This window comes from Polyodon spathula, chromosome 1 (assembly GCF_017654505.1).
Source record: "Polyodon spathula isolate WHYD16114869_AA chromosome 1, ASM1765450v1, whole genome shotgun sequence".
NCBI lineage: Eukaryota > Metazoa > Chordata > Actinopteri > Acipenseriformes > Polyodontidae > Polyodon > Polyodon spathula.
The window spans coordinates 30,409,373-30,434,339 of NC_054534.1; the positions used below are offsets into that span (position 1 = coordinate 30,409,373).

Genomic DNA, 24,967 nt, shown 5'->3' on the forward strand with positions numbered 1-24,967 from the left:
AACGGGATTAGAAGTTTGCTTTGTTTATTTTGTTTTGTTCGTAAATAAACACACACTATGGCGTTTTTCATTTCATTCATTTCTGTTTGGTTTGATTATTACAAGCAACACTTCTTCACAGTGTGTACAATTTTAAACAAAATCTCTTTTGAAATAAAGCAAGCCCACATAGTATTTGTGATACCTACAAAAAACTGTGTTTGATATTTTGGGCTGTGCGCATTTGCAGTTTTTAGTATTTCTGTCACTAGTTCGGGCTTATATACAGCAAGGCCAATTTTATTGCAAATATCATTTTTATTTATGTCTCTGGAAAGTAACCAGACAACATTATTCAATGAGCAATCCAAGGGACTTCACAACAGTTTTATTTCTGGGATTTATGACTTTTTATTTGTGGTGAAGAACTTAATGTTCATAAATGCTGACAGAATAATATCAGTAGAAATGAAATGTGACTGTGCACTGCGTTTATAGAGCCGATGCAACACTGCTGACTGCAATACCAAGCTTCCCGCAGCCTTTCCAATATTTCTATCAACCCAGAAACATATCATTATCTATGAGTGTCTTTCAAACTGTGACAGTGAACTTAAGCATCAATCCACTAGGAACAGAAAGCACTGCTCTTAGACAGACTTTCAACCTCACTTACTGCAAATATTGTGTGTTTTCTATTCATAGAAGAAAAAGGCATATTAATGAACACTATACCAAATCCCAAGGCATTAAGTATCTCTTATAAATCGTTAACATGCTGCTTAATGTATAGAGAAGCAATGCACACCAGCACACCTAATGAATATTGGTCTATAGTGTTAAGGCAACGCTTACTCCTGCTTCACTGCATTCCGTAGCCATTTAATACATTTTGTTGTACAGTTTAACAAGACAACATGAACCAATAAAATGAATAAAAGTTATCTTTATTTTATTTTCAAAATAGTGTCTTTCTGTTTGGGTAGAAACAAAACACATAGACACTCTGAACCTTTTAAACAAAACATTACCAGTACTTTTAATCCTTATACTTGAGTGCCGTGATGTGGTCATCCTACTACACAAGTAGTTGTACAGTTTGAAAAACTGTTTATCGTCTCCACAGCAATACCTTTTCTGTGATGATCCGGTCAACACACTGCTTCCCTGTCAGCGGCAAGTTGCATTTCTCCAAGATTTTATGTCCACCACCCTGAAAGAAGTACAATTCTCTTAATTTTAATCTATCTAACTCTTTATTAAAACACAAACACACACACACACGCAATAACAAACATAAATAAACTGATACCCAATGTACTTTATCCTTTTGAAATATATTCAGCATTTGTTATTTGACAATGTATAGGATCTTTGGTCAATTCTGCAATGGATTAACACATATGTTTTAAAAGCTGTTTAGGGGCCCTTTATTGTTAAATCATGTAGATTCCTTTTCAACTTCTTCAACTTACAGCACTTAAATAATTTTTCAAGACAGCAGGTTATACAGGGAAAAAGAAAGCCTTGTAAAAGTGCTAACTTTGATGCATACGAGTTTGAGTTCTAGGAACTGGATGTTTCTAGAATGTGGTGCTTTAACAGAAAAACACCAAAACAAAACAGATATAAATACAAACACTAAGCAGTGCCTTGGGCTTATGTAAAAAGCCATTCAAATTCACAAAAATGAACATAACAGCAACTGTGCAAAGCGACAGGTTGCCTTAGAAACCGTTGCAAAATAGTATGCTGCATCAGGCATAACTAGGGTCAAACAATACGGCAGAAGCTTATCAACTAGTTTTTAAAGAGAAACACTCAACTGATCTGCTTTGACAACCCGCCAGTATTTATGATTCTGTTTTCACCCAGACAAGAGATTTGGTGCAAATGGATTTTGGGTAGTGCCTGTGCCATCTATGACAACCATTTCCCAATGCACCTGACACAGCACAAATAAATCTGATGCTTGAACTCCAGTGGCTGTTAAGATATGTCTGTGACAAAAAGTGCGATCCACAGCTTATGTCCAACAGTTTTGAATCATTTCATGTTGAAGCAAAAAAGGGGCCACATATTTCAGCTTACAGTCCCAGGACGGCAGCTGGAGTGTGATTAACAGCCCAAGCGCTTCACTGGTTATTCCAAAAGCAACAACAATTCTCAAATTAGGATCTGTGCACACAATTATTCTAATAAAATGAGCCATGTTATTACAGTGGGCCTGGGCAATGTGGCCAGGAAGCCAGAAAAACACCTCTCTGCAACCGATTCTCTGTGTAGGATTTCAAGTCAGCTACAGTCATTTAGGCAGAAACTGGTGATGGCTTCTGTGGAGCAACTTTACTCCAACTGCTTTTTAATGCACAGCTGAGGTAATGCATTTGTATCTGTGATGAGGAGCACAGAACTGAATGTGTTCTAAATGTGTAACGCTGGATCAGGCTGTGTAACATTGAAGCCCTCATTGCACTTAATCAAGCTTGTGCTTTTTTATAGAACCAGTGTGAAATAAATTAGTTGGACTTCAGAGTCCTTAGACTGCTTTGGAGTGGTTTCTAGCTGGTTTTGCAACATTACCAAGAGTAAAGTATCTGAAACATGTTTACACATGAACTTGCACTGGAAATCTTTTCACGTGTAGGTTCAGTAGGAACATATTAAAACAACTTTTAATATTTTTCCCCTATATATAAATCACATTTTATGTCTATGAAATGGAACCAATGGCAATTTCACAAAAAAAAAAAAAAAAAAAAAAAAACCCCAAAACATATTTTTTCCTACCTTGGCTGAGTGTTCCATGGTAACGACCACCTTGGTTCCTGCACTGGCTACCAGGTCCATAGCACCGCCCATCCCCTTCACCATCTTACCCTGAAAAAAAACACAGAAAGAAAGGAAGAAGCACACATCATTTTCATTTCCATTAAGCAGAAGCCCCTTCCTCTTCCCTCTGCAGTGCAATTAAAAGTGAGTTTTGATGCACCAGATAGCCTATGAATTTCCTAAGAGTGCCACAGTACTTTTCATATTATGTAGTTTCAATTAAGCATCACTGGACAATGTGTATATATAGCAGAAGGAAGCAAGTTTTCTTCCAGGACAACCTTGTACTTGACTTGATTCACGCGCCCTTCACAAAGACAAATCTGCCCGATTCCAGCCTTGCTGAAGCACCCCCAGATGAGTCCAATTTTCAGCTTTGCCCAACACCTGGTCATCTAATGGTTAGACAGAGACCTGGAGAGGCCTACAAACCACAGTGTCTCGCACCCACAGTGAAATGTGGTAGATGATCGGTGATGAGCAAGGCTGGAATCTGGCAGCTTTGGCATGAATCAAGCCAAGTACAAGGTTGTCCTGGAAGAAAACTTGCTTCCTTCTGCTCTGACAATGTTCCCCAACTCTGAGGACTGGTTTTTTCCAGCAGGACAATGCTCCATGCCACACAGCCAGGTCAATCAAGGTGTGGATGGAGGACCACCAGATCAAGACCCTGTCATGGCCAGCCCAATCTCCAGACCTGAACCCCATTGAAAACCTCTGGAATGTAATCAAGAGGAAGATGGATGGTCACAAGCCATCAAACAAAGCCGAGTTGCTTGAATTTTTGCGCCAGGAGTGGCATAAAGTCACCCAACATCAATGTGAAAGACTGGTGGAGAGCAAGCCAAGACGCATGAAAGCTGTGCTTGAAAATCAGGGTTATTCCACCAAATAATGATTTCTGAACTCTTCCTAAGTTAAAACATTAGTATTGTGTTGTTTAAAAATGAATATGAACTTATTTTCTTTGCATTATTCGAGGTCTGACAACACTGCATCTTTTTTGTTATTTTGACCAGTTGTCATTTTCTGCAAATAAATGCTCTAAATGACAATATTTTTATTTGGAATTTGGGAGAAATGTTGTCAGTAGTTTACAGAATAAAACAAAAATGCTCATTTTACCCAAACACATACCTATAAATAGTTAAACCAGAGAAACTCTTAATTTTTTCCAGAGCTGTATATATATATATATATATAGAGAGAGAGAGAGAGAGAGAGAGAGAGAGAGAGAGAGAGAGAGAGAGAATACAGATAGGTGTATTGCACTTTGATAGAGTTGGAGTAATAACTAACAATGCCAGGAAAAAAAAAAAAAAAATCACTTGGTGTGCGTTTTTTTAAATTACTGTGAGATTTTAATCCTTTGTCCGCAACAAACTGTGAGAGGAAAACTATTCTGCTGCAGGATCCACAACCCCTGTCTAACCTGTTCTAGTGTGTGCAATATGTGCCTGCAGCACTGACAATGTTGAAAACATCTCCTCTCTAAACCCATCACCAAAAAATTCCAGCATTTCTGATTGTAAAACACTACATACATTCCAAATATATTTAGCAAGCTTGATTTTTGCAATTTTACCATTGAAAACGAAGGGCTGGAATTGAAAAATGAAATGTAGTATTGATAACGAGTTGTAAAGAATTTTGTTCCACCAATGAATACATCAATATATAATCCAGGTTATCCCTTGGGAATTTATACCAGGACGCACGCAAAAAGAAAAACAAACATTTTAGATACAAATAGATGATAAAAGCTTAATTTAATCAATTACTCACAGATTATCAAAACAGTTCAGTCTTCAGTGGAAATAAAAACACAGTTGAAGGTGGTTTCCCAGATATCTTTCAGTCAATTAACACAACACATTAGGAAGGAGATACACATTAACAGAACTGAACAACCGAAATGACTTTATTACATCTGACATTGCCAACAATGTTCCCCACCCCTTTGAACACTCATATTAAATAAAAACCCTGACTCTTATGCTTTAGTAATCTAACTAAATGAATTTACATTTCCTAACATGCAGCACCAGTTCTTAACAACCCTCTAACACTAATATACATACATATATAGGTAATGTCAAGTATTAAAGGCTAACTTTTGAGATGAATGCCTAATTGGATACCACAACTGATTTCTATATGTTTATACACGCAGTCGCTCGTCACAGTTTTAAGTTAGGATTGCAGGCTGGGTTTGCCCAGTTCAGCTGTAACCAGCTGTAGCTACTTAAACTCCGAACGTGTCACTTTGAAAAAACGTTTACTTTGAAACTTCCATACCAAGTCTCGCCCAGTTGCTAGGGGATATGCATTGGCTGTGTAAGATAATAACAATATATTAGTTAACTAGCACAATCTTCTAAATAAAAAAGCATAATTATGAACCACTGTAATACACACTTCACAGTCACTTCACCTATGCTGTTTCGTACTCCAACTATCAAGCACCAGAAGTCAAAAGATGGCAGATTTACAAAGATCAGAGTCCCATTTCACCGTGTTTCCATGACAACAAATGAAATAGTTTTAAGACCTAGATTTCAGTCAGCAAAACAAAACTACACATAGAAAAAATAGCTTATGATTTATTTATTTGTTTTTTTTTTTATACAGATTTAACAAATCTTTGAGACATTTGCAATATAAATGATGGGCACAATACATTATTGCCAATTAATAAACAGCTTTACAATGATTACAGTAAATATTTATGAAGAGCCAACATTATCAGCCTATTAAGTAGAAATGTTGTTTTTTGTGAACAAAAACAAAGCATTCCGGATCACAACTCTGTGCAACCTTGTCTGCTTTTGACATTTGATACCGTAACAAAACTGAAACGTGCACTATTCGTGTATTGATAATCAGTGCACGTGAATACATCCAAATTGAGAGTACAAGCCTCTCCAAACGAACATATGAAATAAAACATTTATACTTTTCAGCTGTGCTCTTTAAAAAACTGAAAACAAGCCCTTTGCAGTGTTTTCTTTCTTTATTGTCAGAACGTAGAAGTCCAGGCACGCACGCACACACACGCTGACACGACTGTCGAGGAGTTGTCTCCAGCAAGTAGTGCGAATTGTGATGTAAATGTATGTCCACTGCTGGTTAGATTTAAGGGGTGTACACACCGTACATGGCACGGCAAAAGCAATTGTTTTCTATGAAGGCTGTCACATGCAGCGGCAGTAGGACGTGGCACCGCAGAGTGGCGTGCAGGAGATTAAATACTGTATTTTCAACTTTCGCCGCGCTGTGACGTAAACTACCAGCAACCAATCAGGGGTACTAGGAGGCTGTGCGAGGAAGAAAAAAAAAAAAAGTACAATGGAGGAAAAGCTTGTGGTTTTGATTTCTGATTTTCCAGAGTTGTATAATACAACATTAAGTAGGTTTGAAATCTGCCTTCATCAAACCGGAGCTCCTGTTTCACCCGATGAGTCGCCGTACCTTTTTCTTTTCTTGAGCGATCTGACTTTTTTTTTCCTCCGGTACAGCAGGCAGGGCGATCACAATTTGTTTGTTTGCTGTTCATTGTTCCAGGTATTGTGTTGTTAGATGCACAGTACCACTGATTGTTGCAGCATTTACAGCCCCCCGCACCCCCCTCAAAAAAAGTTTGGTATGATGGGATGGCAGTAGTTGCATTTTTTAATCATGTGTATAATGCTCAATAATATCAATGCATAATGATGCCATTAACTCCCACTGTCTTTGCCTATACCCAGCAAACCAGACAAAACTCGATGGTGTATGAGTGGGGGGTTAAAATTAAGTTTTATATAAAAAAATAAAAAATAATAATGTTTAGCTCATTACTTGAATTTTTTTTGTTTTACTAAGCTTTGTGTCTTCTGTTTTAAAAACATGCAGCCGTGACGTAACAGACCGCTCACTGACTTTCCCCTGCCGCGTTCGGTGTGAACAGTGGTTTGTGGCGACTGCAGAGCGACGCGCAAGGAGGCAGCATGCGCGCCGCGTCTGGTGTGAACGGCCCTTAATACTAGAATGCAACTCATTTCTTTTGCTTACTGGGACAGATTTAAACCCAGGTTCCCAGAGGTAAATACATAGAAGGGCAGTGAATTAGCTTGCTGTGCCATCTAGACACATTGGGAATTTTTTTTCTGCACTTGTGAGTTGTGTGTCTAACATGCCTCCCAGGTCTGGGTGACCTAAGAACTGTGATGTTCTATAAATATGTAATTTGTGCTGAAAGAAGAAAAAGGGCATCCAGAACACGAGTGTTAGATTAGGGTTGAAAGGGCTATGTTTGTACATTTCTTATAGAAATGCTTGTAGCTATTTACCATATTAACTTTTCTTTTTTTCTTTTTAAAGGGGGGGTCATACTATTAAATGAAGTTCACCCATAGTCCTCGCTCTGATTTGCTTGCAACAGTAATTTCCCATTTGTTCACACACTTTTTGCTCAGTGTTTTTTTTTTTTTTTTTACTGCTATACAGTTCCCCAGGCACATTCTAAACTGTTTAGAGTGCCTGGAAACTGTTTGCTGTGCCAACAGAAAACACAGAACAGCGTTAACTCTTTCACCGCCAGCTGGCCTCCCCATCCAAGTGTACATAAACAACATCTGTCACTCATATCAATCCCAAGAAGAGAAAAAGATAGAGAAACATGTTTCTCTGACAATATTTAAATTCATTCATATCCATATTTAAGCAACAATGTCAGTCAGACGTTATTATTTGTTAGATAATTGCCTGCAGCAACAGGAAGGGCACATAACAAAAGATTATTAAGAACTCAATAATCTAGCTTGTAGTAACCACTACAGAGAACAAAAATGCTACTAAAAAACAATGTGTGTGCATGAGGAAATTGTTTTGTGTTTTTAGATTTTATTTTGTACTAGATTGCAAAGTCTCAGGGGTCTGCAATTCGTATTGCCCGACGCCCGGGACAAGAATATTTGTTATTATACTTTGCCCGTGGGAGAAGTACTTTTATTTATTTATTTATTTTTCCTATGTTCGTTCTGTTGCTAAAAAACACTCTGGGTATACTTCCAGAGAGCCACACAGGTTTCTGAAATATTAAATTGCAGAAGTCTAGTACCTACACACAAACACTTTAAAAAGTGTTTACATCCCACCCCTATCACTACTCATTGGCTAGCTATGGGGAAAGCTGATCTTCTATTGGTTACAAAGAAACCCAGAAATGGCTGCCAAAGGAGCTCCTGGCAATGCACAGACTAATCTTTTAAATTTAAGGTATTAACGTTTTTTTTTGTAAATTAGCAAACAAGTAATGCTGCTTTCTTAATGCATGAACCTGACATTTAAATGCAGTAATCTGGTAATCTTCATGTTCTTTTTAATACTTCTGACAAGCTCTCGTCTTGCGTTCCCACGACCTCTGACTAATCCTGATCGCTGTGAGGAGTTTGCCTTGTACTTTAGCAAAAAAAAAAAAAAAAGTATAAGGGCATCACTTCCATAAACAATTAACAGCTCTGATGCATCTACATTGTCTAATCCTGCTATCTCTGTTCTTTCAGATTTCTCACCTGTCTCTTCTACAGATATGGGTTAATCAGTAAGGCCAAAGATTCCACCAGTGCTATTGACCTGTGGCCCACTAGTACTGTTAAACTTTACACTGATACTCTGTCCCCTTACATTACTAATATCATGAATTTGTCACTTCTCAAAGGCTTTGTCCCTACTGCACTAAAGCACACCATTGTTAAACCAATTCTAAAAAAAAACTGCTGGACCCGGCAGTGGTTTGGAACTTTCGTCCTTTATCTAATCTCCCTTTTCCGGCTAAGCTACTTGAGTGAGCTGTTGCCGACCAGTTGCTCTCTCATTTCTCACAAAATAATATAATGGAAGCATTTCAGTCTGGGTTTAGAATGTCACAGTCCTGGAACAGCTACGGTTAGGATTGTTAATGACCTCCTTCTTAATGCTGATCTCTCAGTACTGGTTCTTTTAGACCGTATTGCTGCATTTGACACCATCGACCATCAGATTATCCTGAAGCATCTTGAAAATCTGGTAAATGTGAGGGGTACTGCTCTGGAATGGTTCTGCTCATATTTATTGGACCGACATCAATATGTGTCTTACAGTGGCTATAATTCCCCTAATGCTCACCATGTTCATGGAGTTCCGCAGGGTTCTGTCCTTGGACCTCTCCTTTTTAACATTTATACGCTGCCATTCGGTGATGTTATACGACAACACGGAGTCCACTTCCATTTTTACGCAGACGACAGTCAGACTTAATTAAAAATTAATTCCAAAACTGAAGTAATTTTATCTGCTTGTTTAGCAGATGTACAAGCTTGGATGTCAGTTTTCTGAAATTTAAATGCAAGCAAAATTGACCTGTTGGTAATGGGATCTAAAACCCAGCTCTATTCTTTTCCTAGGTTTTCTTGCTTTTTTGGTGATTTCACTGTTGGTGCTTCTTTGGTTGTCCTCAGTTTAGGTGTCCAGTTAGACCCTAGGCTATCACTTGAAAAACATAGTTCTGCTGTGGTTAAGACAGAGTTTTACCACCTAAAGATAATATCCAGAGTGTGCTGCTTTCTGTCTTCCAAGGATACAGAGATCCTCCTTGATGCCTTTGTAACCTCTTGATTGGATTACTTCAGTGGTCTTTTTACTGGTCCTACTCATTCTCTGAATCATCTTCAGATGATACAAAATACAGCGGAAAGGATCTTGACAGGCACTAGGTAGACAGAATAGATCACCCTGGTCCTTATGCGTCTGCACTGGCTTCCTGTTCATTCTTGTGTTGCCTTCAAGATTCTGTTGCTGACATACAAGGCTTTGCATGGTCAGGGTGCTTACATCTCTGGAAGATAGCTCAGATTGTCAAACTCTGGCCTTCTAAAGCCTTTGGTTCCAGGATGTGTTACTCTTGATGGGATTGGAGACTCCACATCAGTGTTAAATTTTAAATCCATTCTTAAGACAAATTTGTTCTTAGCAGCCTTTTTACACTGATCATGTGGACTTGTTTTTAATTTTTTTTGTAATTATTGTTTTTATGATCTTAGGAATTGGTTTTTATTTGTATTTTACCTGTTTTAATGTATTTTTTAATTGACTGTTTATTGTTTGCTTTGTTTTATAATTATTGTTCCCGATTTTGTTTTTTCATATTGTGCAGCACCCTGAGACTCCCGGTGTGAAAGGTGCTATATCAAATTAAAATTATTGTTATTATTATTAACAACAACAAAAAAACAAAAAACACCACAGTCGCTACTAGTGGTCAAGTGTGTACAGTACTTGCTGAAAAAAAGCTTAGTGTTTAGAAGCATTTGAAGACAGACTTTCCCTGGCAAAGATGCCTTTGTTGTCTTTTCTCGGCAGTCAGTCACGTTGATGTTTGTGTACTTGGCTAGCCAAGTCTTTTGTTGCCGATTTTAATACACACATCACTATACTGTACTCGAATTTAAGACGCCAGACATTTCTGAGAAGCAAAAAATCGTTAAAAAAGCATGTCTTAAATTCGAAGGAATACTGTATTTTATAAAATAACATTAATAGACATGTACAGCATACAGATTATAGTAATTTATTATTTGAAAGTCTTAAAGAGAACAGCCACAAATAAACTGGAATCAGCTTTTTTTTTCACCCCTCTCTTACCTTGTTTTTTTAAGTGAGGTGAAAGTATAAAAAATAATTAATTGTGAAAGCAAGAGCGCCAAATATCAACAGCAAAGCTCAACACTTGAACTGTTATAACACATATCAAATTGACAAAGCTCATGCCAATCATTATACCAAACTTTAATTCATTTTTGTGAACCTGGTAAAGCTCAAAAAATGTAAATGAAAAAATAATATTGAATATATTTAATTTGAATTTCAAAACTTGTGCCATTTGTTTTGTCTGTTTTAAATCAACACTTGATCATGCTGTGCCAGTGTTGTGCTTTTGCAAAGTGTCAATCACAGCAATAGACTGGGCCTGTTCACTTACAAGAACCAGAGAACTCTAATAGTTATATCTTGTTCTCTTGTTCTAACATTAATATTGTGTACTGTGTTTTCTCCACTGCTCAGTCTTACTGTGGTCTTGCTATTTTTGAGCGATGATGTGATATTTTGGCCTTTTATACTGTGATAAAGAAATATGACAATAAAAAATAATATAATAAATAGCATAATAAACCTCATTAAAAGCTAAGGAAGGGGTAAAAATTAGATGTGCAATCGGCACCCTAATTTCGTATTTAGTTAACAATAATCGATGCACTGATGTTTTATTTTTCAAAATAAACAATCGTTAGTTATTTTTAGTTAATAGCTAAAATAGTTACACAAAAAGTCACGACTTGCATTCAAATTAAAACTCTTACGATTAAAAAAAAAAAAAGAACTGAAAAGAATATGCGTGCGTCCGCATCAGGCGTAGTCACTGAAATAATACAAAATACTATTTTTAACAGAAGAAATTTCTGAACTACGGTTGTTAAAGACTTGATGCCAACAAGTTTACAAATGTAAAATACAGGTTTGTCGTTTCTTCTCATAACCCTGTTACTGGAACTGATTACATTGATAGCATGTTATCAACGGTGTATTCCAACACAACACGCGAAACTTTGTTTTCCATTAACCATTAAACATTAAAATTTGTTGCCTTTAATTTTTTAAAAAAAAAAAAAAAAAAAAAAAAAAAAAAAAAAAAAAAAACCTGAATACTTGGCCTACTTCTTATTTGTCTTGTCCACCGCGTAATGTAGGCTTGATGTGTGTATCCTAGCAACTCGCTAATCTACCGTAATAGCACTAGAAGCAGCACACTCACATTCAAGGTTTTAATACAAACCGACAACAGGAGATTTAAAACTGGGTACTAATTCGATGAATCGATTCACCAAAATGTAATTGAAGCTCGGTGAAATGTAAGGGCAGCTGGTCAGTAATCTACGCATCGAGTAATTGTTGCACCCCTGGTAAAAATATATTTAAACATGTCCTAAATGTCCTTAAACTTAAGGGTTACAAAGAACCTCCAAGCAATTTTCTATCTTTTTTGTTTTTTGCTTCACTTTCAAGTAACAGTTAGCTATTTTACGACTAGGATGTATTTAACTTCAACACTCTGTTGTACTGTACTTGCTTCCAACTGCATAGTCTAATACTGTAACTCTCCAAACTGTTACAAATACATCCTGAGACCATTAACAACATTGGTAAAAATACACCAACCACATTCAACCTCACATCAACAAACCCTATGATGTCTGACACTTTGTACTGTAAAACAATGACTTTTAAAACAGCTCACAGTTCATACTTCCACAGCTGCTTCGCTGCTAGTATCAATACATAGCATTTTTAGTCCCTTAACATATGTATTGCTATTATATGTTCAGTTACTACCTTTGCTGTATCAATAGAAATGCACAAGCTTGATATGGTAAAATAGCCAACTCAGAATTGACAGACATAAACAACTTAGCACTTTGTGCCTCATTATGCAGCCATTCTGAGGACACTACTGTACTTGTCCATATAAAACTCAGTAGGGTGTGTTATCCTTGATTTCCTGTACCTTATATAGGAATTGGTTAACCTCACTTTTATTGAAAAGGAGACCTTATGAAATAGTTATGAAGCGGAGGCTTACATTCAATTACTCGTAGCGGTCTCCTTTTCCAAATACAACATGTTTTGAAATGCATTACAATAAATATGTTGACAGGTGCAGTTTGTACAATAATATATTGTGAAACACCGCCTGTACAATAATGCATCTGAACTCTGTTAGAGAGAATAGTTCTCTAAAATCCCCTTTCCTCTGTCCTGTTTCCAATCCACCCCTACTCCCTTAGTCTCATCACTGGGCTTCCTCTATGCATGTGTTCAGTCCTTTTTCAACGTTATCTTTTAACTCATAAACGCTTTGAAGCTGAATTACTGTCTTCTTTCATGTAGCTCCCCGTGCCTTCTGAATACAATATTTTTAGATGGAGAAATTTTAACATATTACTGCATACAGTGCCTATAGAAAGTCTACACCCCTTTCAAATGTTTCTGCTTTTGTTGCCTTATAGCCTGGAATTAAAATGCATTAAAATTGTTTTTTTTTTTTTCATTTATCTACACATCCTACCCCACAACTTCCAAGTGAAAAAAATATTCTAGAACTTTTCAGAAAAATAATTAAAAATAAGTTAATAATTAAAAATACTTTCAAAAGAACTCGGGACAAAGTTGTTGAAAGGCACAGATCAGGGGATGGGTGTAACAAAATATCAAAGGCCTTGAATATCCCTTGGAGCATGATCAAGATAATTATTAAGTGGAAGGTGTATGGCACCACCAAGACCCTGCCTAGATCAGGCTGTCCATCCAAACTGGATGACCAAGTAAGAAGGAGACTGATTAGAGAGGCTACCAAGAGGCCAATGGCAACTTTGCAAGAGCTACAGGCTTTTATGGCCAAGACTGGTCAAAGTGTGCATGTGACAACAACATCCCAAGCACTCCACAAATCTGGCCTGTATGGTAGGGTGGCAAGAAGGAAGCCATTACTCAAGAATGCCCACCTTGAATTAAAGTTTTGTGGTGTGACGAAACTAAAATGGAACTTTTTGGCCTAAATGCAAAGCGTTATGTTTGGCGCAAACCCAACAAACACAGCGCAGCACATCACCCAAAGAACACCATCCCTATTGTGAAGCATGGTGGTGGCAGTATCATGTTATGGGGATGTTTCTCATCGGCAGGGACTGGAGCTCTTGTCAGGATAGAAGGGAAAATGAATAGAGCAAAGTACAGAGAAGTCCTTGACGAAAACCTGCTGCCCTCTGCAAGAAAGCTGAAACTGGGACAGAAGTTCACCTTTCAGCATGACAATGACCCAAAGCACACAGCCAAAGCTACACTAGAGTGGCTAAGAAACAAAAATGTAAATGTTCTTGAGTGCCCCAGTCAGAGCCCAGACCTAAATCCAATCAGAAATTTGTGGCATGACTTGAAGATTGCTGTCCATCAACGCTCCCCAAGGAACTTGACAGAGCTTGAACAGTTTTATAAAGAAGAATGGTCAAATATTGCCAAATCTAGGTATGCAAAGTTGATAGAGACCTATCCCAACAGACTCACAGTTGTAATTGCTGCCAAAGGTGCTTCCACTAAGTGCAAACTCAGGGGGATGGAGACTTATCCAATTATGATCTTTTTATAGGCACTGTATATACATTAGAGGAATATGATGTAAAAATTAATAATAATACTGTTGGTTAATTGACAGATTACTACCTCTGGTATTTTCTTTTAAATAAAAAGTGATTAACTATAATTATTACAGAATACAGGTATGTGCTGTTAAAATATCTTTCTTTTAACTATGAAGCATTTGATTTATGGCTACTCTTTTTACCCTAGGCAGCAGTTGATTTAGATTTGATTACAAGCAATATCTCCACAGATAAAACCCCTGTGATCACAAAAGTGAGACGAATGCTTTGATAAGCTCAAAACACATATACTATACTGCTAGTCTAAGCTTGATTAAATAGTGCCCTAGAACATTACTTGAATCCTGCACAGAATGGAAACATAAAAAAGTCTCTCTTAAAGCTAGCACAAAAAGAGGAAGTGTGTGACATGTGTCGCTTGAATTACAGAACATTTTACAATGGAGAGGAGATAGAAAGGCCTTGAAGAATGGCTTAGAAAATGTCACCATGTCTAAGGCTTCTGAGCCTCAAATGAGGCAATTACAGAACTATTGTAATTACACTGCCAGTGCTGACAGACGGATTCGATTTTACTCAGAATGGCTGCTTGAAGGAACGTGATTGTGCATTAACAGGAAGAGTTTACAGAGACCACTAGGGTTCCAACAGGCTACATACACCTACAGAGATGTTGTATTTGTTTGCTTTTCTCCAGATATCAAACAATCCTGTTTATTACCTGATTTACAGCACCCCTTCTTGTCTAGTATTATAAGAAACAATGTACTAGCACTGTAAACCTTGTTTTTACACCCATGTTGACCTGACTAAGCAATATTTTCAGTGGAATTCAAATAAGTGGTCTGCGATTTGAGGATTTAAAAAAAAAAAAAAAAAAAAAGGGCAATCTAGAAAGTTAGATTTTCTTAGCATTTTGCAGTACCATCTTGGTTGCACAAACCATTTATTTTTAATATTAATCCCATTGGCATTAACAAGAAGCCTCCACTGAGCTCCTGGGGACTCCCCTTGAGACGAGGTCTGTCATCCAATTCGTTACTTTGGCTCTGGCATTTAATGGCACATAAAAGCCCTCTTCTTCAGATTCTATTGGTTCACTATTTTTTATTGCAATGCAGTTTAGGATTTCACTGGATTAAAGATGGTCTCGTGTGTGTCACTACAGAGCAGCGGAATCAGATTACAACTACCAGTACCAATGTTTTTAATTAGTGATTATATAGGTTTATTTGTCACTAATTAATGATTTCCATGAGAGTAGGTGTTCAAACTTCATGCTGCTATTGGACTCATTTCTCGCCAAGATAAGCACCAACTAAGATATAGCTTATTTTACAGTAAACTAATGTGATCTATCTGCGTTTCCTTCCATCTGATGACATAGATATCCTTCTGCCTAGTTTTGATGGCTGAAGTGTAATGCTGGCTCCAGGGATCAGCCCATTTTGCATCCCTGGTGCAGCAGCACACACAACGGCTGCAATGCTGGCTCCAGGGATCAACCACAGTGCAGCCTCCATAGCGTATCAGCATGACAACTGTCTGGACTGAGCTGAGTAGGGTACTCCTCTGGGGTCATCAAGTGGGCACCTTCCATCCTTGGTGTTTCGTCGACTAGCCCACGACATCTTAAGAGGACTCGACAGTGACTCTGGTGTCCCAGCATAACCCCCCTCCGTCCCCCACTCAGCTAAGCCTGGCTTACTTACCTTCCTTTATATTGACGTTTTTCTACTGTGCTTGTGGTCCCCAACCAGAATCTTTTCGTCTCAACCACAGCCAGTTGCTGCTCCTCTCTACTGCTTCAGATAAGTTCTTCACTATGCGTTGCAACTTTTGACCACTGAATCAGATGTCTCTGAGAAACCGGGTTTTGGAGTGCGCCACAAATCCTAAACAACCCCCTCCACTGGGTAAACTCGGGCTCTCCATCCTCGCTGTTCTGCTTCAGGAGCTAGTTGAGCGTACCAAAGTTTCTTCCTTTCATACACCTCATCCACAGCATCCTCCCATGACAATATTAACTCTACCACATGAATAAGGCGTGCTGATCCGGACCACAAGACAACATCAGGTCGAAGGTTAGTGGTGGCAGTCTCAGGTGGGAAAATAAGCCGCTGTCCAACATCTGCCAGCATTTTCCAGTCTCTAGCAGCTTCCAGTTCCAGTTGGTTTTAACATCTTTAAATACATTTAAAAATAATATGTTGTTTGCTTTATCTAGTTATATATTTTATTTTAATGCCGTATGTCACAATTTTTCATGACATATTTTTCTTGTGGCACAAATGTTTCCATTTTCTTTAAATGCGATATCAGTAAGATTCCTCATGCTTCCCAAACTCATTTGAAGGTACTTTGCAGTTAAACTGATTACTTTTACAAGGCCCTGTGAGTAGGTATGACGGAGTTCGTCCCTGCCAACAAGTGAGCTGGGTGTAGAGAAGTGTATTCTTCAGACCCGGGCTTTTGGAAAGTCTCTGAAATTCCCCTATTAAAATATCATTATGAAAGTAACAATTTAGATCAAAGTTTACTTCCACCTTTATGTTTTTGTGAATATCACCATAAACTAATCATGTTTGTTTTAGATGAAACGCAGCATGCTTAGCAATAGAATGCATTTGAGCTGCAGTATGTCACAATGAAAAAAAAAAAGCTCTTGTCACTTCAAGACATAACATAAACACAACTCATGGAAATTTTGCCACATGACTGATTTTAAAGCCTTTTTACCTAGTAATACCCGATAGCCTGATTATAAAAAAAAACTTGTCAACAAAAGTTTGAAAACTGACAACCGTCACAAACTCCCTATTGGGAAGCAATATAAAGACATGGGTAAAGAAATCAATCTCTTCCACACACATCCTGCCAGTCAATAAAACGAAGTTGCTTTCTGTCTCTGGCAGCATTAAGTATGCAACACCTACTTTAGCAGCTGTGCAGGGATTCTTCATAAGAAAGCTAGACACATGTAGGATGTCAGTGTTACCTTGAAATTGCAAGAAGACTTTTGTATGACTATTCTCTTTGGAACAAAACATGTTACTGTATCAGATTACTGTATTGCAAAACAAATAATTCAGAATACAGCTAACTAATAACATTGCAATAACAGATCTGGTTAAAGTTCAGCAGACTTACAGGAATCATCCAGTTAGCCAGATCTCCATTCTTGGAAACTTGCATCGCTCCCAGCATCGTCAAGTTGATGTGGCCCCTGTTGTTGGAAACAAAAACATTCAGAAATTAATTTACTTTTAATACATTGATTTGATCTTGTCAGTGATTTTATACTGGGATTCTAGAGGTGGACTCCGCTAGGGTTAATGTATCCCTCTGGATAGATGAATAGCATAACCCAGCATTAATAGACAATGCAGGGTAAAGGTAAATCCTATTTGGTTGTAAACAAAACACACACATATCAGTGATGTCCAGAGTTAGCCGCACCATCCCCACTGCTCCCGTCTGTGGAGACCACAAGCCACAAATACATTAACCCAAGTGACACACAAGAAAAAAGGGCTTTTTATCAATAATATAAAAAAAAAAAAAAAAAAGTTCCTTAAACTATGGTGGCCATTTTCAAGTTAGAACTGCACAGTTCGACACAAAGGGAAGTGCTGTCAAAGCTGAAATATGTTTTGGAATGGAATTCACTTGTGCTTGGCCAGAAGTTTTTTTTTTTTTGCTTTTTTTTTTTTTTAACTACTAAATTATACATCCTCATATGTAGTGCCACATGTACAGCATGCTGTATCTCTTATGTGATCAACCTACATATACCAACACACACACACACACACACACACACACACACACACACACACACAACCTGACTGGGGAATTATTATAATACAGTCCATCAAATCAAATATGCTCTTGGCAAGTGGTTTTCAAACTAGTGGAAACTACTATTTTGTAAAAACACACATTTAAAAAGTCAGGACAGGCCTTGCGATACTCACAGACAATATACAGTACATGAAACAATACACTAGTTTTTCTTTTTTGTTTTTAATTAGTTTTAAAATAGTTTATGAAAACTGGTACTGAGAGGCAGGTTTCATTTGGACTGCTCCACTTGCAGAGGCTGCAGGCTCTTGATGTGAAATGTATTTTCATCTGCCAACCCTGGTCCCAGCAAAACAAACCAAACAAATAAAACAACTCCAGGCAGGAAACTAAAGAGCTTAATAAAAGAATGGATTTAGTATCTCCATCTCTACTGTACCTGACAAAAATGTATTCAGACTCACACACACAGACGAACAAGACAAACTAAAAATGACAGACAGAGACATCCCTGCTAAGAGACTGAGAGACAGATATGCCAGAACATTCCATTTTTATCGGGATTTTCTGAGAGACATTCTTGGTACAGAGTGAAGCTGGTCCTAACAAGGGCATTAATGCTGCTGCCAAGGATCTTTCTAGAGCTAGCCCTGGGGAAGGGGAGTCAGCCAGTACAACAAGGTCACCAGAGCTGAGTTTCCTTGTCCAAGTATTTATTCATGTTAAGGTTGAAAGATTTTTTTTTTTGTTTTCTTTATTTGATCACTGGTTAGATCAGGTTTTTATTTATTTTTTTAATTTAAGTTGTGTGCATGTTTACAGCACCTAAACCTTTGTTGCAATGAATATTATTTAAAGTGTTTATAATAAAATGTTTGGATTCTAACAGTTGTCATTATAAGAGTACATGTTTCTTTTTCAAGATACTGCGCATTGCAGCTGGTAAAATAACAAATAGTTTTTACCTAATTATTCCCTGCCAGGCAAACATAGATTCCATTTATCAAAAGAACCATGCATTACTATGTCTTGGGATGAAATTGCTAAAGGGCCTACTTTAGTATATCATCACTGAGCAGATCATAATCTTGGAAGAATTCAGTCTCTCTGTCTCTCACACTAACATATATCTTTAACATACATCTACATAACTGATTACCCAATTGTCATGAAACATTCTAAAGATGTTTCTAGCACCTTAAGTGCATCATAATATGGGGTTGTATGGTGACAGACTGTCACAATTTTTTTTATATGTGTGTAGAAAACTGCTTATGAAATTGTGATGAAATGTGTTAAGGGCATTCTTTGGGACAAGTTATTGATAATATCAGAATATGGGTGAGTCTCTTTGTCCGACTATCTGGCTGCTCAAACCTTCCAGAAGACCTGAAACAGTTTTCCGTCCTAAATAAAAGGCTTAATAAAATAATCCTTCTCTTACTTAGAATGTATACTCATCTTCCTTTGCCAGACTAAAGTACTATTGATCTCTACTAGCAAGGTCAGATAATGTCACCTGCATATTAGATGAACAGCCTTTCAGCTCTACACGTAAAGCTGTACACCAACCCAAACAAGTAACTGAGAGAGGTTTGCTTAAAATCATTAGTTGCACTGTAACTAAGAAAAGTCATTTTCCTTTATGAGAATACAGCTTGTAAAGAACTGCTTTTTAGTTGACATACTACACTATACTACAGAACGTGGTAGGCAACCAAAAGGTTGACTATTTGGGTCAGCCGCTATCAACAGATCCAAAGGGTTACGTATTATAAGCAGTCTGTGGTCTTTTAAACTGTAACTCAACCCATCACCACCATGAAGGTTTTTTTTTTTTTTTTTTTTTTTTTTTAAAGACAAGAATATTTCTTTTTTGATGATGTTTTAATTATAGATGTTTTTAATGGCTAAGCTGTTAATTCTGAAAATGTTGTCATAGTGCCTTTAAAGGTTATGACAATCCAAACAAAACCACTCTCTGTAAATAGGATTTCAATTGCCCATCAACCAGTCACATAAGTGCTACCGTTACTAGGTATCCTTAATCCAGTCATTGGCTGCATTGCAAAACCTGAAAGCATCACTCCACCTCGACCCCTCTGCCTGTTTAAGTTGCAGAGTATGCCGACAGGGTCTACGGTCTTTGACAGGGTCCATATTGACAACACTAATGTGATTCAATGTTGGTCTGCCTTACTAGGAAAAAGGCAGGGTTTCACTTACTATTATTAAGTGAGGATTCACACCTCTCAATAATAATACAGTAAACTGCAGAAATCTGACTGTTTATCTCGCCTTGAGAGTTTTACAAGGCTACCAAGGCCATTATCAAAGACAATGCTCATTATCGCCTTAACAGGAAATAAAATCAAGGTATTATTAAGGCTAATGGTATTTTCATTCCTCTCCATGTTAAATCAATTCTATTTCTACAGATTAATTAGGGACTATGCAGCATCCAACTCCCACAACATCAAACAAGCGCTCGTCTGTGGTTACCCGGAATCGACACACAACAGATGGATATTGAGGACTTACACTACTCAATGGAAGAATTAATAGATTTATTTATTGCCATGTGTAGATTACTGAAGTTATTTCAAAGCAGTGCTTAAACAGTTAAGTATATAGTTGAACATATATAATATATCCTTTGCATAACACGCACCTACTGCATAACACACATGAAAATTGTAGCTAACAAACACATTCCATAAATCTTATCCGTTTTGCACTTTTTTTGAAAGAAACACGTGTTACTATATAACTATGATACTATATAGGTGAAATAACCAAGAAAGTGCAAAAATCTAAAAGCATGGCTTGCAAACAGAGATTTCTTTAACCTAGTGTACTACCATGTATCGCCATTTAAAATAAGAATTCATATTTAATATAACGTGTTTCCTTCGTCCTAGAATGAATTGAAGAACAACACGGAATATTTCATTTGCTACAGTCACTTTAAAAGGACAACTAGCTTACTTGCTATTTTCACGTTTTCTTTTGGTTTCTCACACAATTTATGAAAGGTTCTGAGTTTCTTTGCTCCCAATACTTTGTTTTGTGTGGCTGACTTTCAGCTTAATTCAGTGGCACACACAGAGGCACGTGATGGTTCAGCTCTGTTGGTTCCATGCGCTTGATGTAAGTTTAGAATTGAAAGGTCACAGTCTCACTAGACTTTGGGAATGAGCAAATCAAAGACTTAAGGTTCCACAGCACCACTGAATTTAGCTGAAAGTCAGACAAGGACATCTATACGGGAAAAATGCAATATTACTGCTAAAGAACAACTGTTTTTTATAATTGTTTTTAGAACATAAAACACAACCATAGGTACAGTAAAAATGGATGCAGAATAAAGAAAATTGATAGGTGATAAATTGTAAATGATAAATGTAAAAAATAAATCTGAAATGTTTATAAACCATATGATTTCCACTACGTTAAACCTTTTTTCTCTGCACAGACCAGTAAAATGAAATGCAAAACACATTTCTGGGCCACACCTGATAACATGCAATGAACGCCAAAGTAATGTGTCAATCTGTTTATTTGTTTATTTAAACAGAAGTCTGGACATTAAAACATCTTGGGAGGTGACAGCTCATTTTCAAGAGTGACAGGCAATTCCACAGCAATGTGTATTACTGAGCTGACATTTACATATAGCCGACGTCTGAATACTTTAGTTTGTTAAAAGGGTAATGACCAAGGCTTTCAAAAAATTCAGGCAATAGAATCACTTCTTGTTCAGCCTCAGTGCTTTACACTTACTTTACTTTAGAACTTCAGCTAGGGTCCTAATACCTGTGGCACAGGAACTGAATCGATAGTATGGTGGCAAGATAAATTACCAAAGTCATTTTTTCTATTTTTTTCATTAAATCTAATAATACACTTACATTTAATTAATCAAAACAGACTAAATAATGCAGAGCTTTATAAAAACAGACCCCCAGCGACTGAATGTTTTTGGATCAGAGAGAAGTGAGTTTTATGGAAGGTCTTTTATGAATCTCTTAACAAGAGAACAGTGAAATCCACACCATTCACCTGGTGTACAGAGGAAATAATTCCACCAAGTCAATTCCGTAATCTAAAATGCAGAACACATAAACACCCAGTGTGTATCTTCCCTGAGCGATCGAGCGAGTTCCTTTGATACTACAATTATTACTTACCCTCGAATCATGGCAAATGACTCATCGCTGGAGAAGTAGGAAGCACCTGGAAGCACTGTGACCGTCTCCTTACCTATAGGGAGAAATACAATAGCTGAAGGTTCAGGAAGGCTACACTCAGGTATAGACAGAGGTCTAGTATGAGTGCTCTGAGGCAAGCTGACCTCCTGACTGTTGACAGGTGAATCAAATCCTGTCTTATCTTTTAGGGCTTTGAGATAGAGAGGCTTGGTAGCAATTCCCATCAAGTTGATATTGGCAGCTATCTCCTCTACAATAGGCCATTAGAGACAGAGCTGCTTCTTTAAGATCCAAATAATATTGAACAATAGTCACACTTCAGAGACTAGTCTAATTTAGTCTGCCAGTGATTCAATTTTAATTGTATGCATCACTATATTTAAAGTGGCAGTGCACAAACACAATCTGTGAAACACACTGACTACTGTCTGTGCACGATGTGTCCAGAGCAACTTTGTTATCATTTCTCATAGATATTTCAGGATAGGAATACATCTCTCACATAGTTGGTAAACATTTAGCAATTAATTCAATACAATTTAACTTTTATTCACTGCTGTTTTAATACATAACTTATTAAAAAAAACAAAAAAAAATTCCTTCATATGGTTTTTCTTTCTTTTGTTTTTATTTCTTTTGAAATACAGTATTTACAAGTAGGCAATCATTTCTGTTGTTATTCAAGGTTTATTTCCACCAAAACCTGCAAAAAACTTACCAGCATTGATCAGATCAGCATCTACTTCAGATTCAATTGGGTAAGGACCCTGTCGAGAACAAACGACTATGGACCAACTCGTAGAAACTGCTTACATACAATTCAATGAAAAAACAATGTGGCTGCAGCGAAATCATCACATATGCAGTACTTGTGTCTGCTTGTTTGCTTTACACTGTATCAATGAACTATTTTGCAAACATTCGTGCTCAAATGACATTCAATCAGAATGTTTTAGGTGACCATTAAAATGTGTCTTGTACTTGGACTTTAGGGTAATGTATATTCGATACTGCATACTATGTATGAGCCATGGCAGAGTGTTTATAGGCTGAAGATAAGTGAGATGGGCACTTTCAAATGGGCCTAATTTACAAAGCGTTAACTCCTGAGTTATTTAAAGAATGTTAAAACAAAGGCAGTTTTTGTTACTAAAATTTAATATTCAAGAAAATATTCTATACTGTTGTTGGCTTCTTTAAACACGCTCTGTACAGTAACAATTTCACAAATATCAAACTTAGTTTTATTCATAAAAACAGAAACAAAATGCATGATTTTTTTTTTTTTTTTTACATTGCACATTCATTAAAGCAAAATCAGTGGTGATCTGTGAAACAGGCTTTTTACTTATTCAAAGAGTGGGTACAGTTAGAAATACTAAAAAGAAACTTAATAAAGCCCTGCATATGAGAAGTTTGCCTTTTCTATATTTAGCCAAGCGAATGCTGATAAAAGTGCCAATTAGTGGCGATCGTGAAGGATGCCATGTGGACACATGATAATAACTCATTACCTCTGTCCGGATTTGAAGGACTGTAATTAATTTACTGGCACACAGGTCACCCTGTTCCTTACTTTCAATTAACGTCATACTGCTCAGAATGTCATATCCATCACAAATTACACACACACACACACACACACACATTAGTTGGTAGTGGCATGCACCAGTGAGATAAGGCCTAAGACACAGCAATTGCACATCAGTAAATGCAGCTTACTGGCGCTCCAAAGCCTCATAAAACACAGTATTTGTAGCTAAGTACACACTAACAGGGTGGCTGTTTTAACTATTCACCAGCAGCCTCCCGCACATTTGCCCCAGACATTACCAATCCCAGAATGCCGTTCTCGCTCTGCAGATGGACTGTTATATTGGGTTTGATGAAATTGCTGGCCAACATCGGGATGCCAATGCCCAGGTTAGCTGAAAAAGTGCAGTCAAGGAAATACTGTGAAAGGGGTAACACAAAACACACAGTAACACCTGCCTGAAATGACATTTCTGTACAATTGATCTTTACCAACACCTACAGTGCATTCTAATGCTGTACCTGTTTCCAAAATGTTTTTGCTGTGCCCCCCTTGAGATATATTATTTTTTGCCGCGCCCACTTATTCCCTAGTAAACAGTACAATATTAAAATAAATATGATTTTTCTAAAATAACATATTGTGACGTCACGTGTAAAATGAAAGCAAGCGCCACACAGGCAGTAGCGATGCTCGAATTCAGCATTTATTAGCACAGGAAAAATAAACAATTAAGGGCCACACCAAAGCAAAACAAAATAACAAAATCTCTGTGCTAAATTCCAGTCTCGCTCTCACTTCGACAGCCTCTCTGTCACTCCGTGTAACGCCCATGGTGCTTAATCTACAACCACTGAAACACTTTTAAATCATCCAAGTCCTTAATTTCGCATTTGATAAAAGCGGAATAAACGAGAAAATGAGGGTGCAACATTTTAATAACCGACTACTTTTTAAAAAACTTTTTTTTTTAATTAATGTTAATGCAATTTCGAATAGTAATTGTAATATTTGTCCAGCGTATTTTTGTTATCATTATTTTTTATAATGTTAGAAAATATTTATTTCATAAAATGTTGTCCATTGTTCATTTTCTGCACGGAGCAAGACCCCACCCACCCTATTTATAAACTGCAGGTCTATCAATTTTTTTTTTTTTTTTTTTTTTGTGAACAAAACGTAAAACGTGCCGCTGCACTTTGTAGGAACAATTGCCATGATTAGCACCACAACTTTCAAATCAAGGAGAGCAGGACTGGACCAGAGAATCGCTGACTTACGATAGGTCTGAAACAACACAAACTATGTGGACGGGAATTGGTCAGATTTCACAGGGGGTTGGTCAGATTAAACATGATCCCTCCCTGGGTAGTAGA

The 24,967-nt window shown here is 37.3% G+C and overlaps 1 protein-coding gene across 1 annotated transcript in view; it reads right to left on the minus strand.

The window, feature by feature from the left end:
- LOC121317112 (succinyl-CoA:3-ketoacid coenzyme A transferase 1, mitochondrial-like) overlaps positions 1 to 24,967 on the minus strand; it is a 75,230-nt gene that overhangs the window by 11,758 nt on the left and 38,505 nt on the right. Inside the window, exons 10-15 of the mRNA XM_041252728.1 lie at positions 23,891 to 23,985; positions 22,776 to 22,824; positions 22,037 to 22,109; positions 17,193 to 17,268; positions 2,770 to 2,859; positions 1,112 to 1,192 (exon numbers count right to left, since the gene is read on the minus strand). Of these exons, the coding sequence (XP_041108662.1) occupies positions 1,112 to 1,192; positions 2,770 to 2,859; positions 17,193 to 17,268; positions 22,037 to 22,109; positions 22,776 to 22,824; positions 23,891 to 23,985 (464 nt within the window). The remainder of the gene's footprint in view (positions 1 to 1,111; positions 1,193 to 2,769; positions 2,860 to 17,192; positions 17,269 to 22,036; positions 22,110 to 22,775; positions 22,825 to 23,890; positions 23,986 to 24,967) is intronic.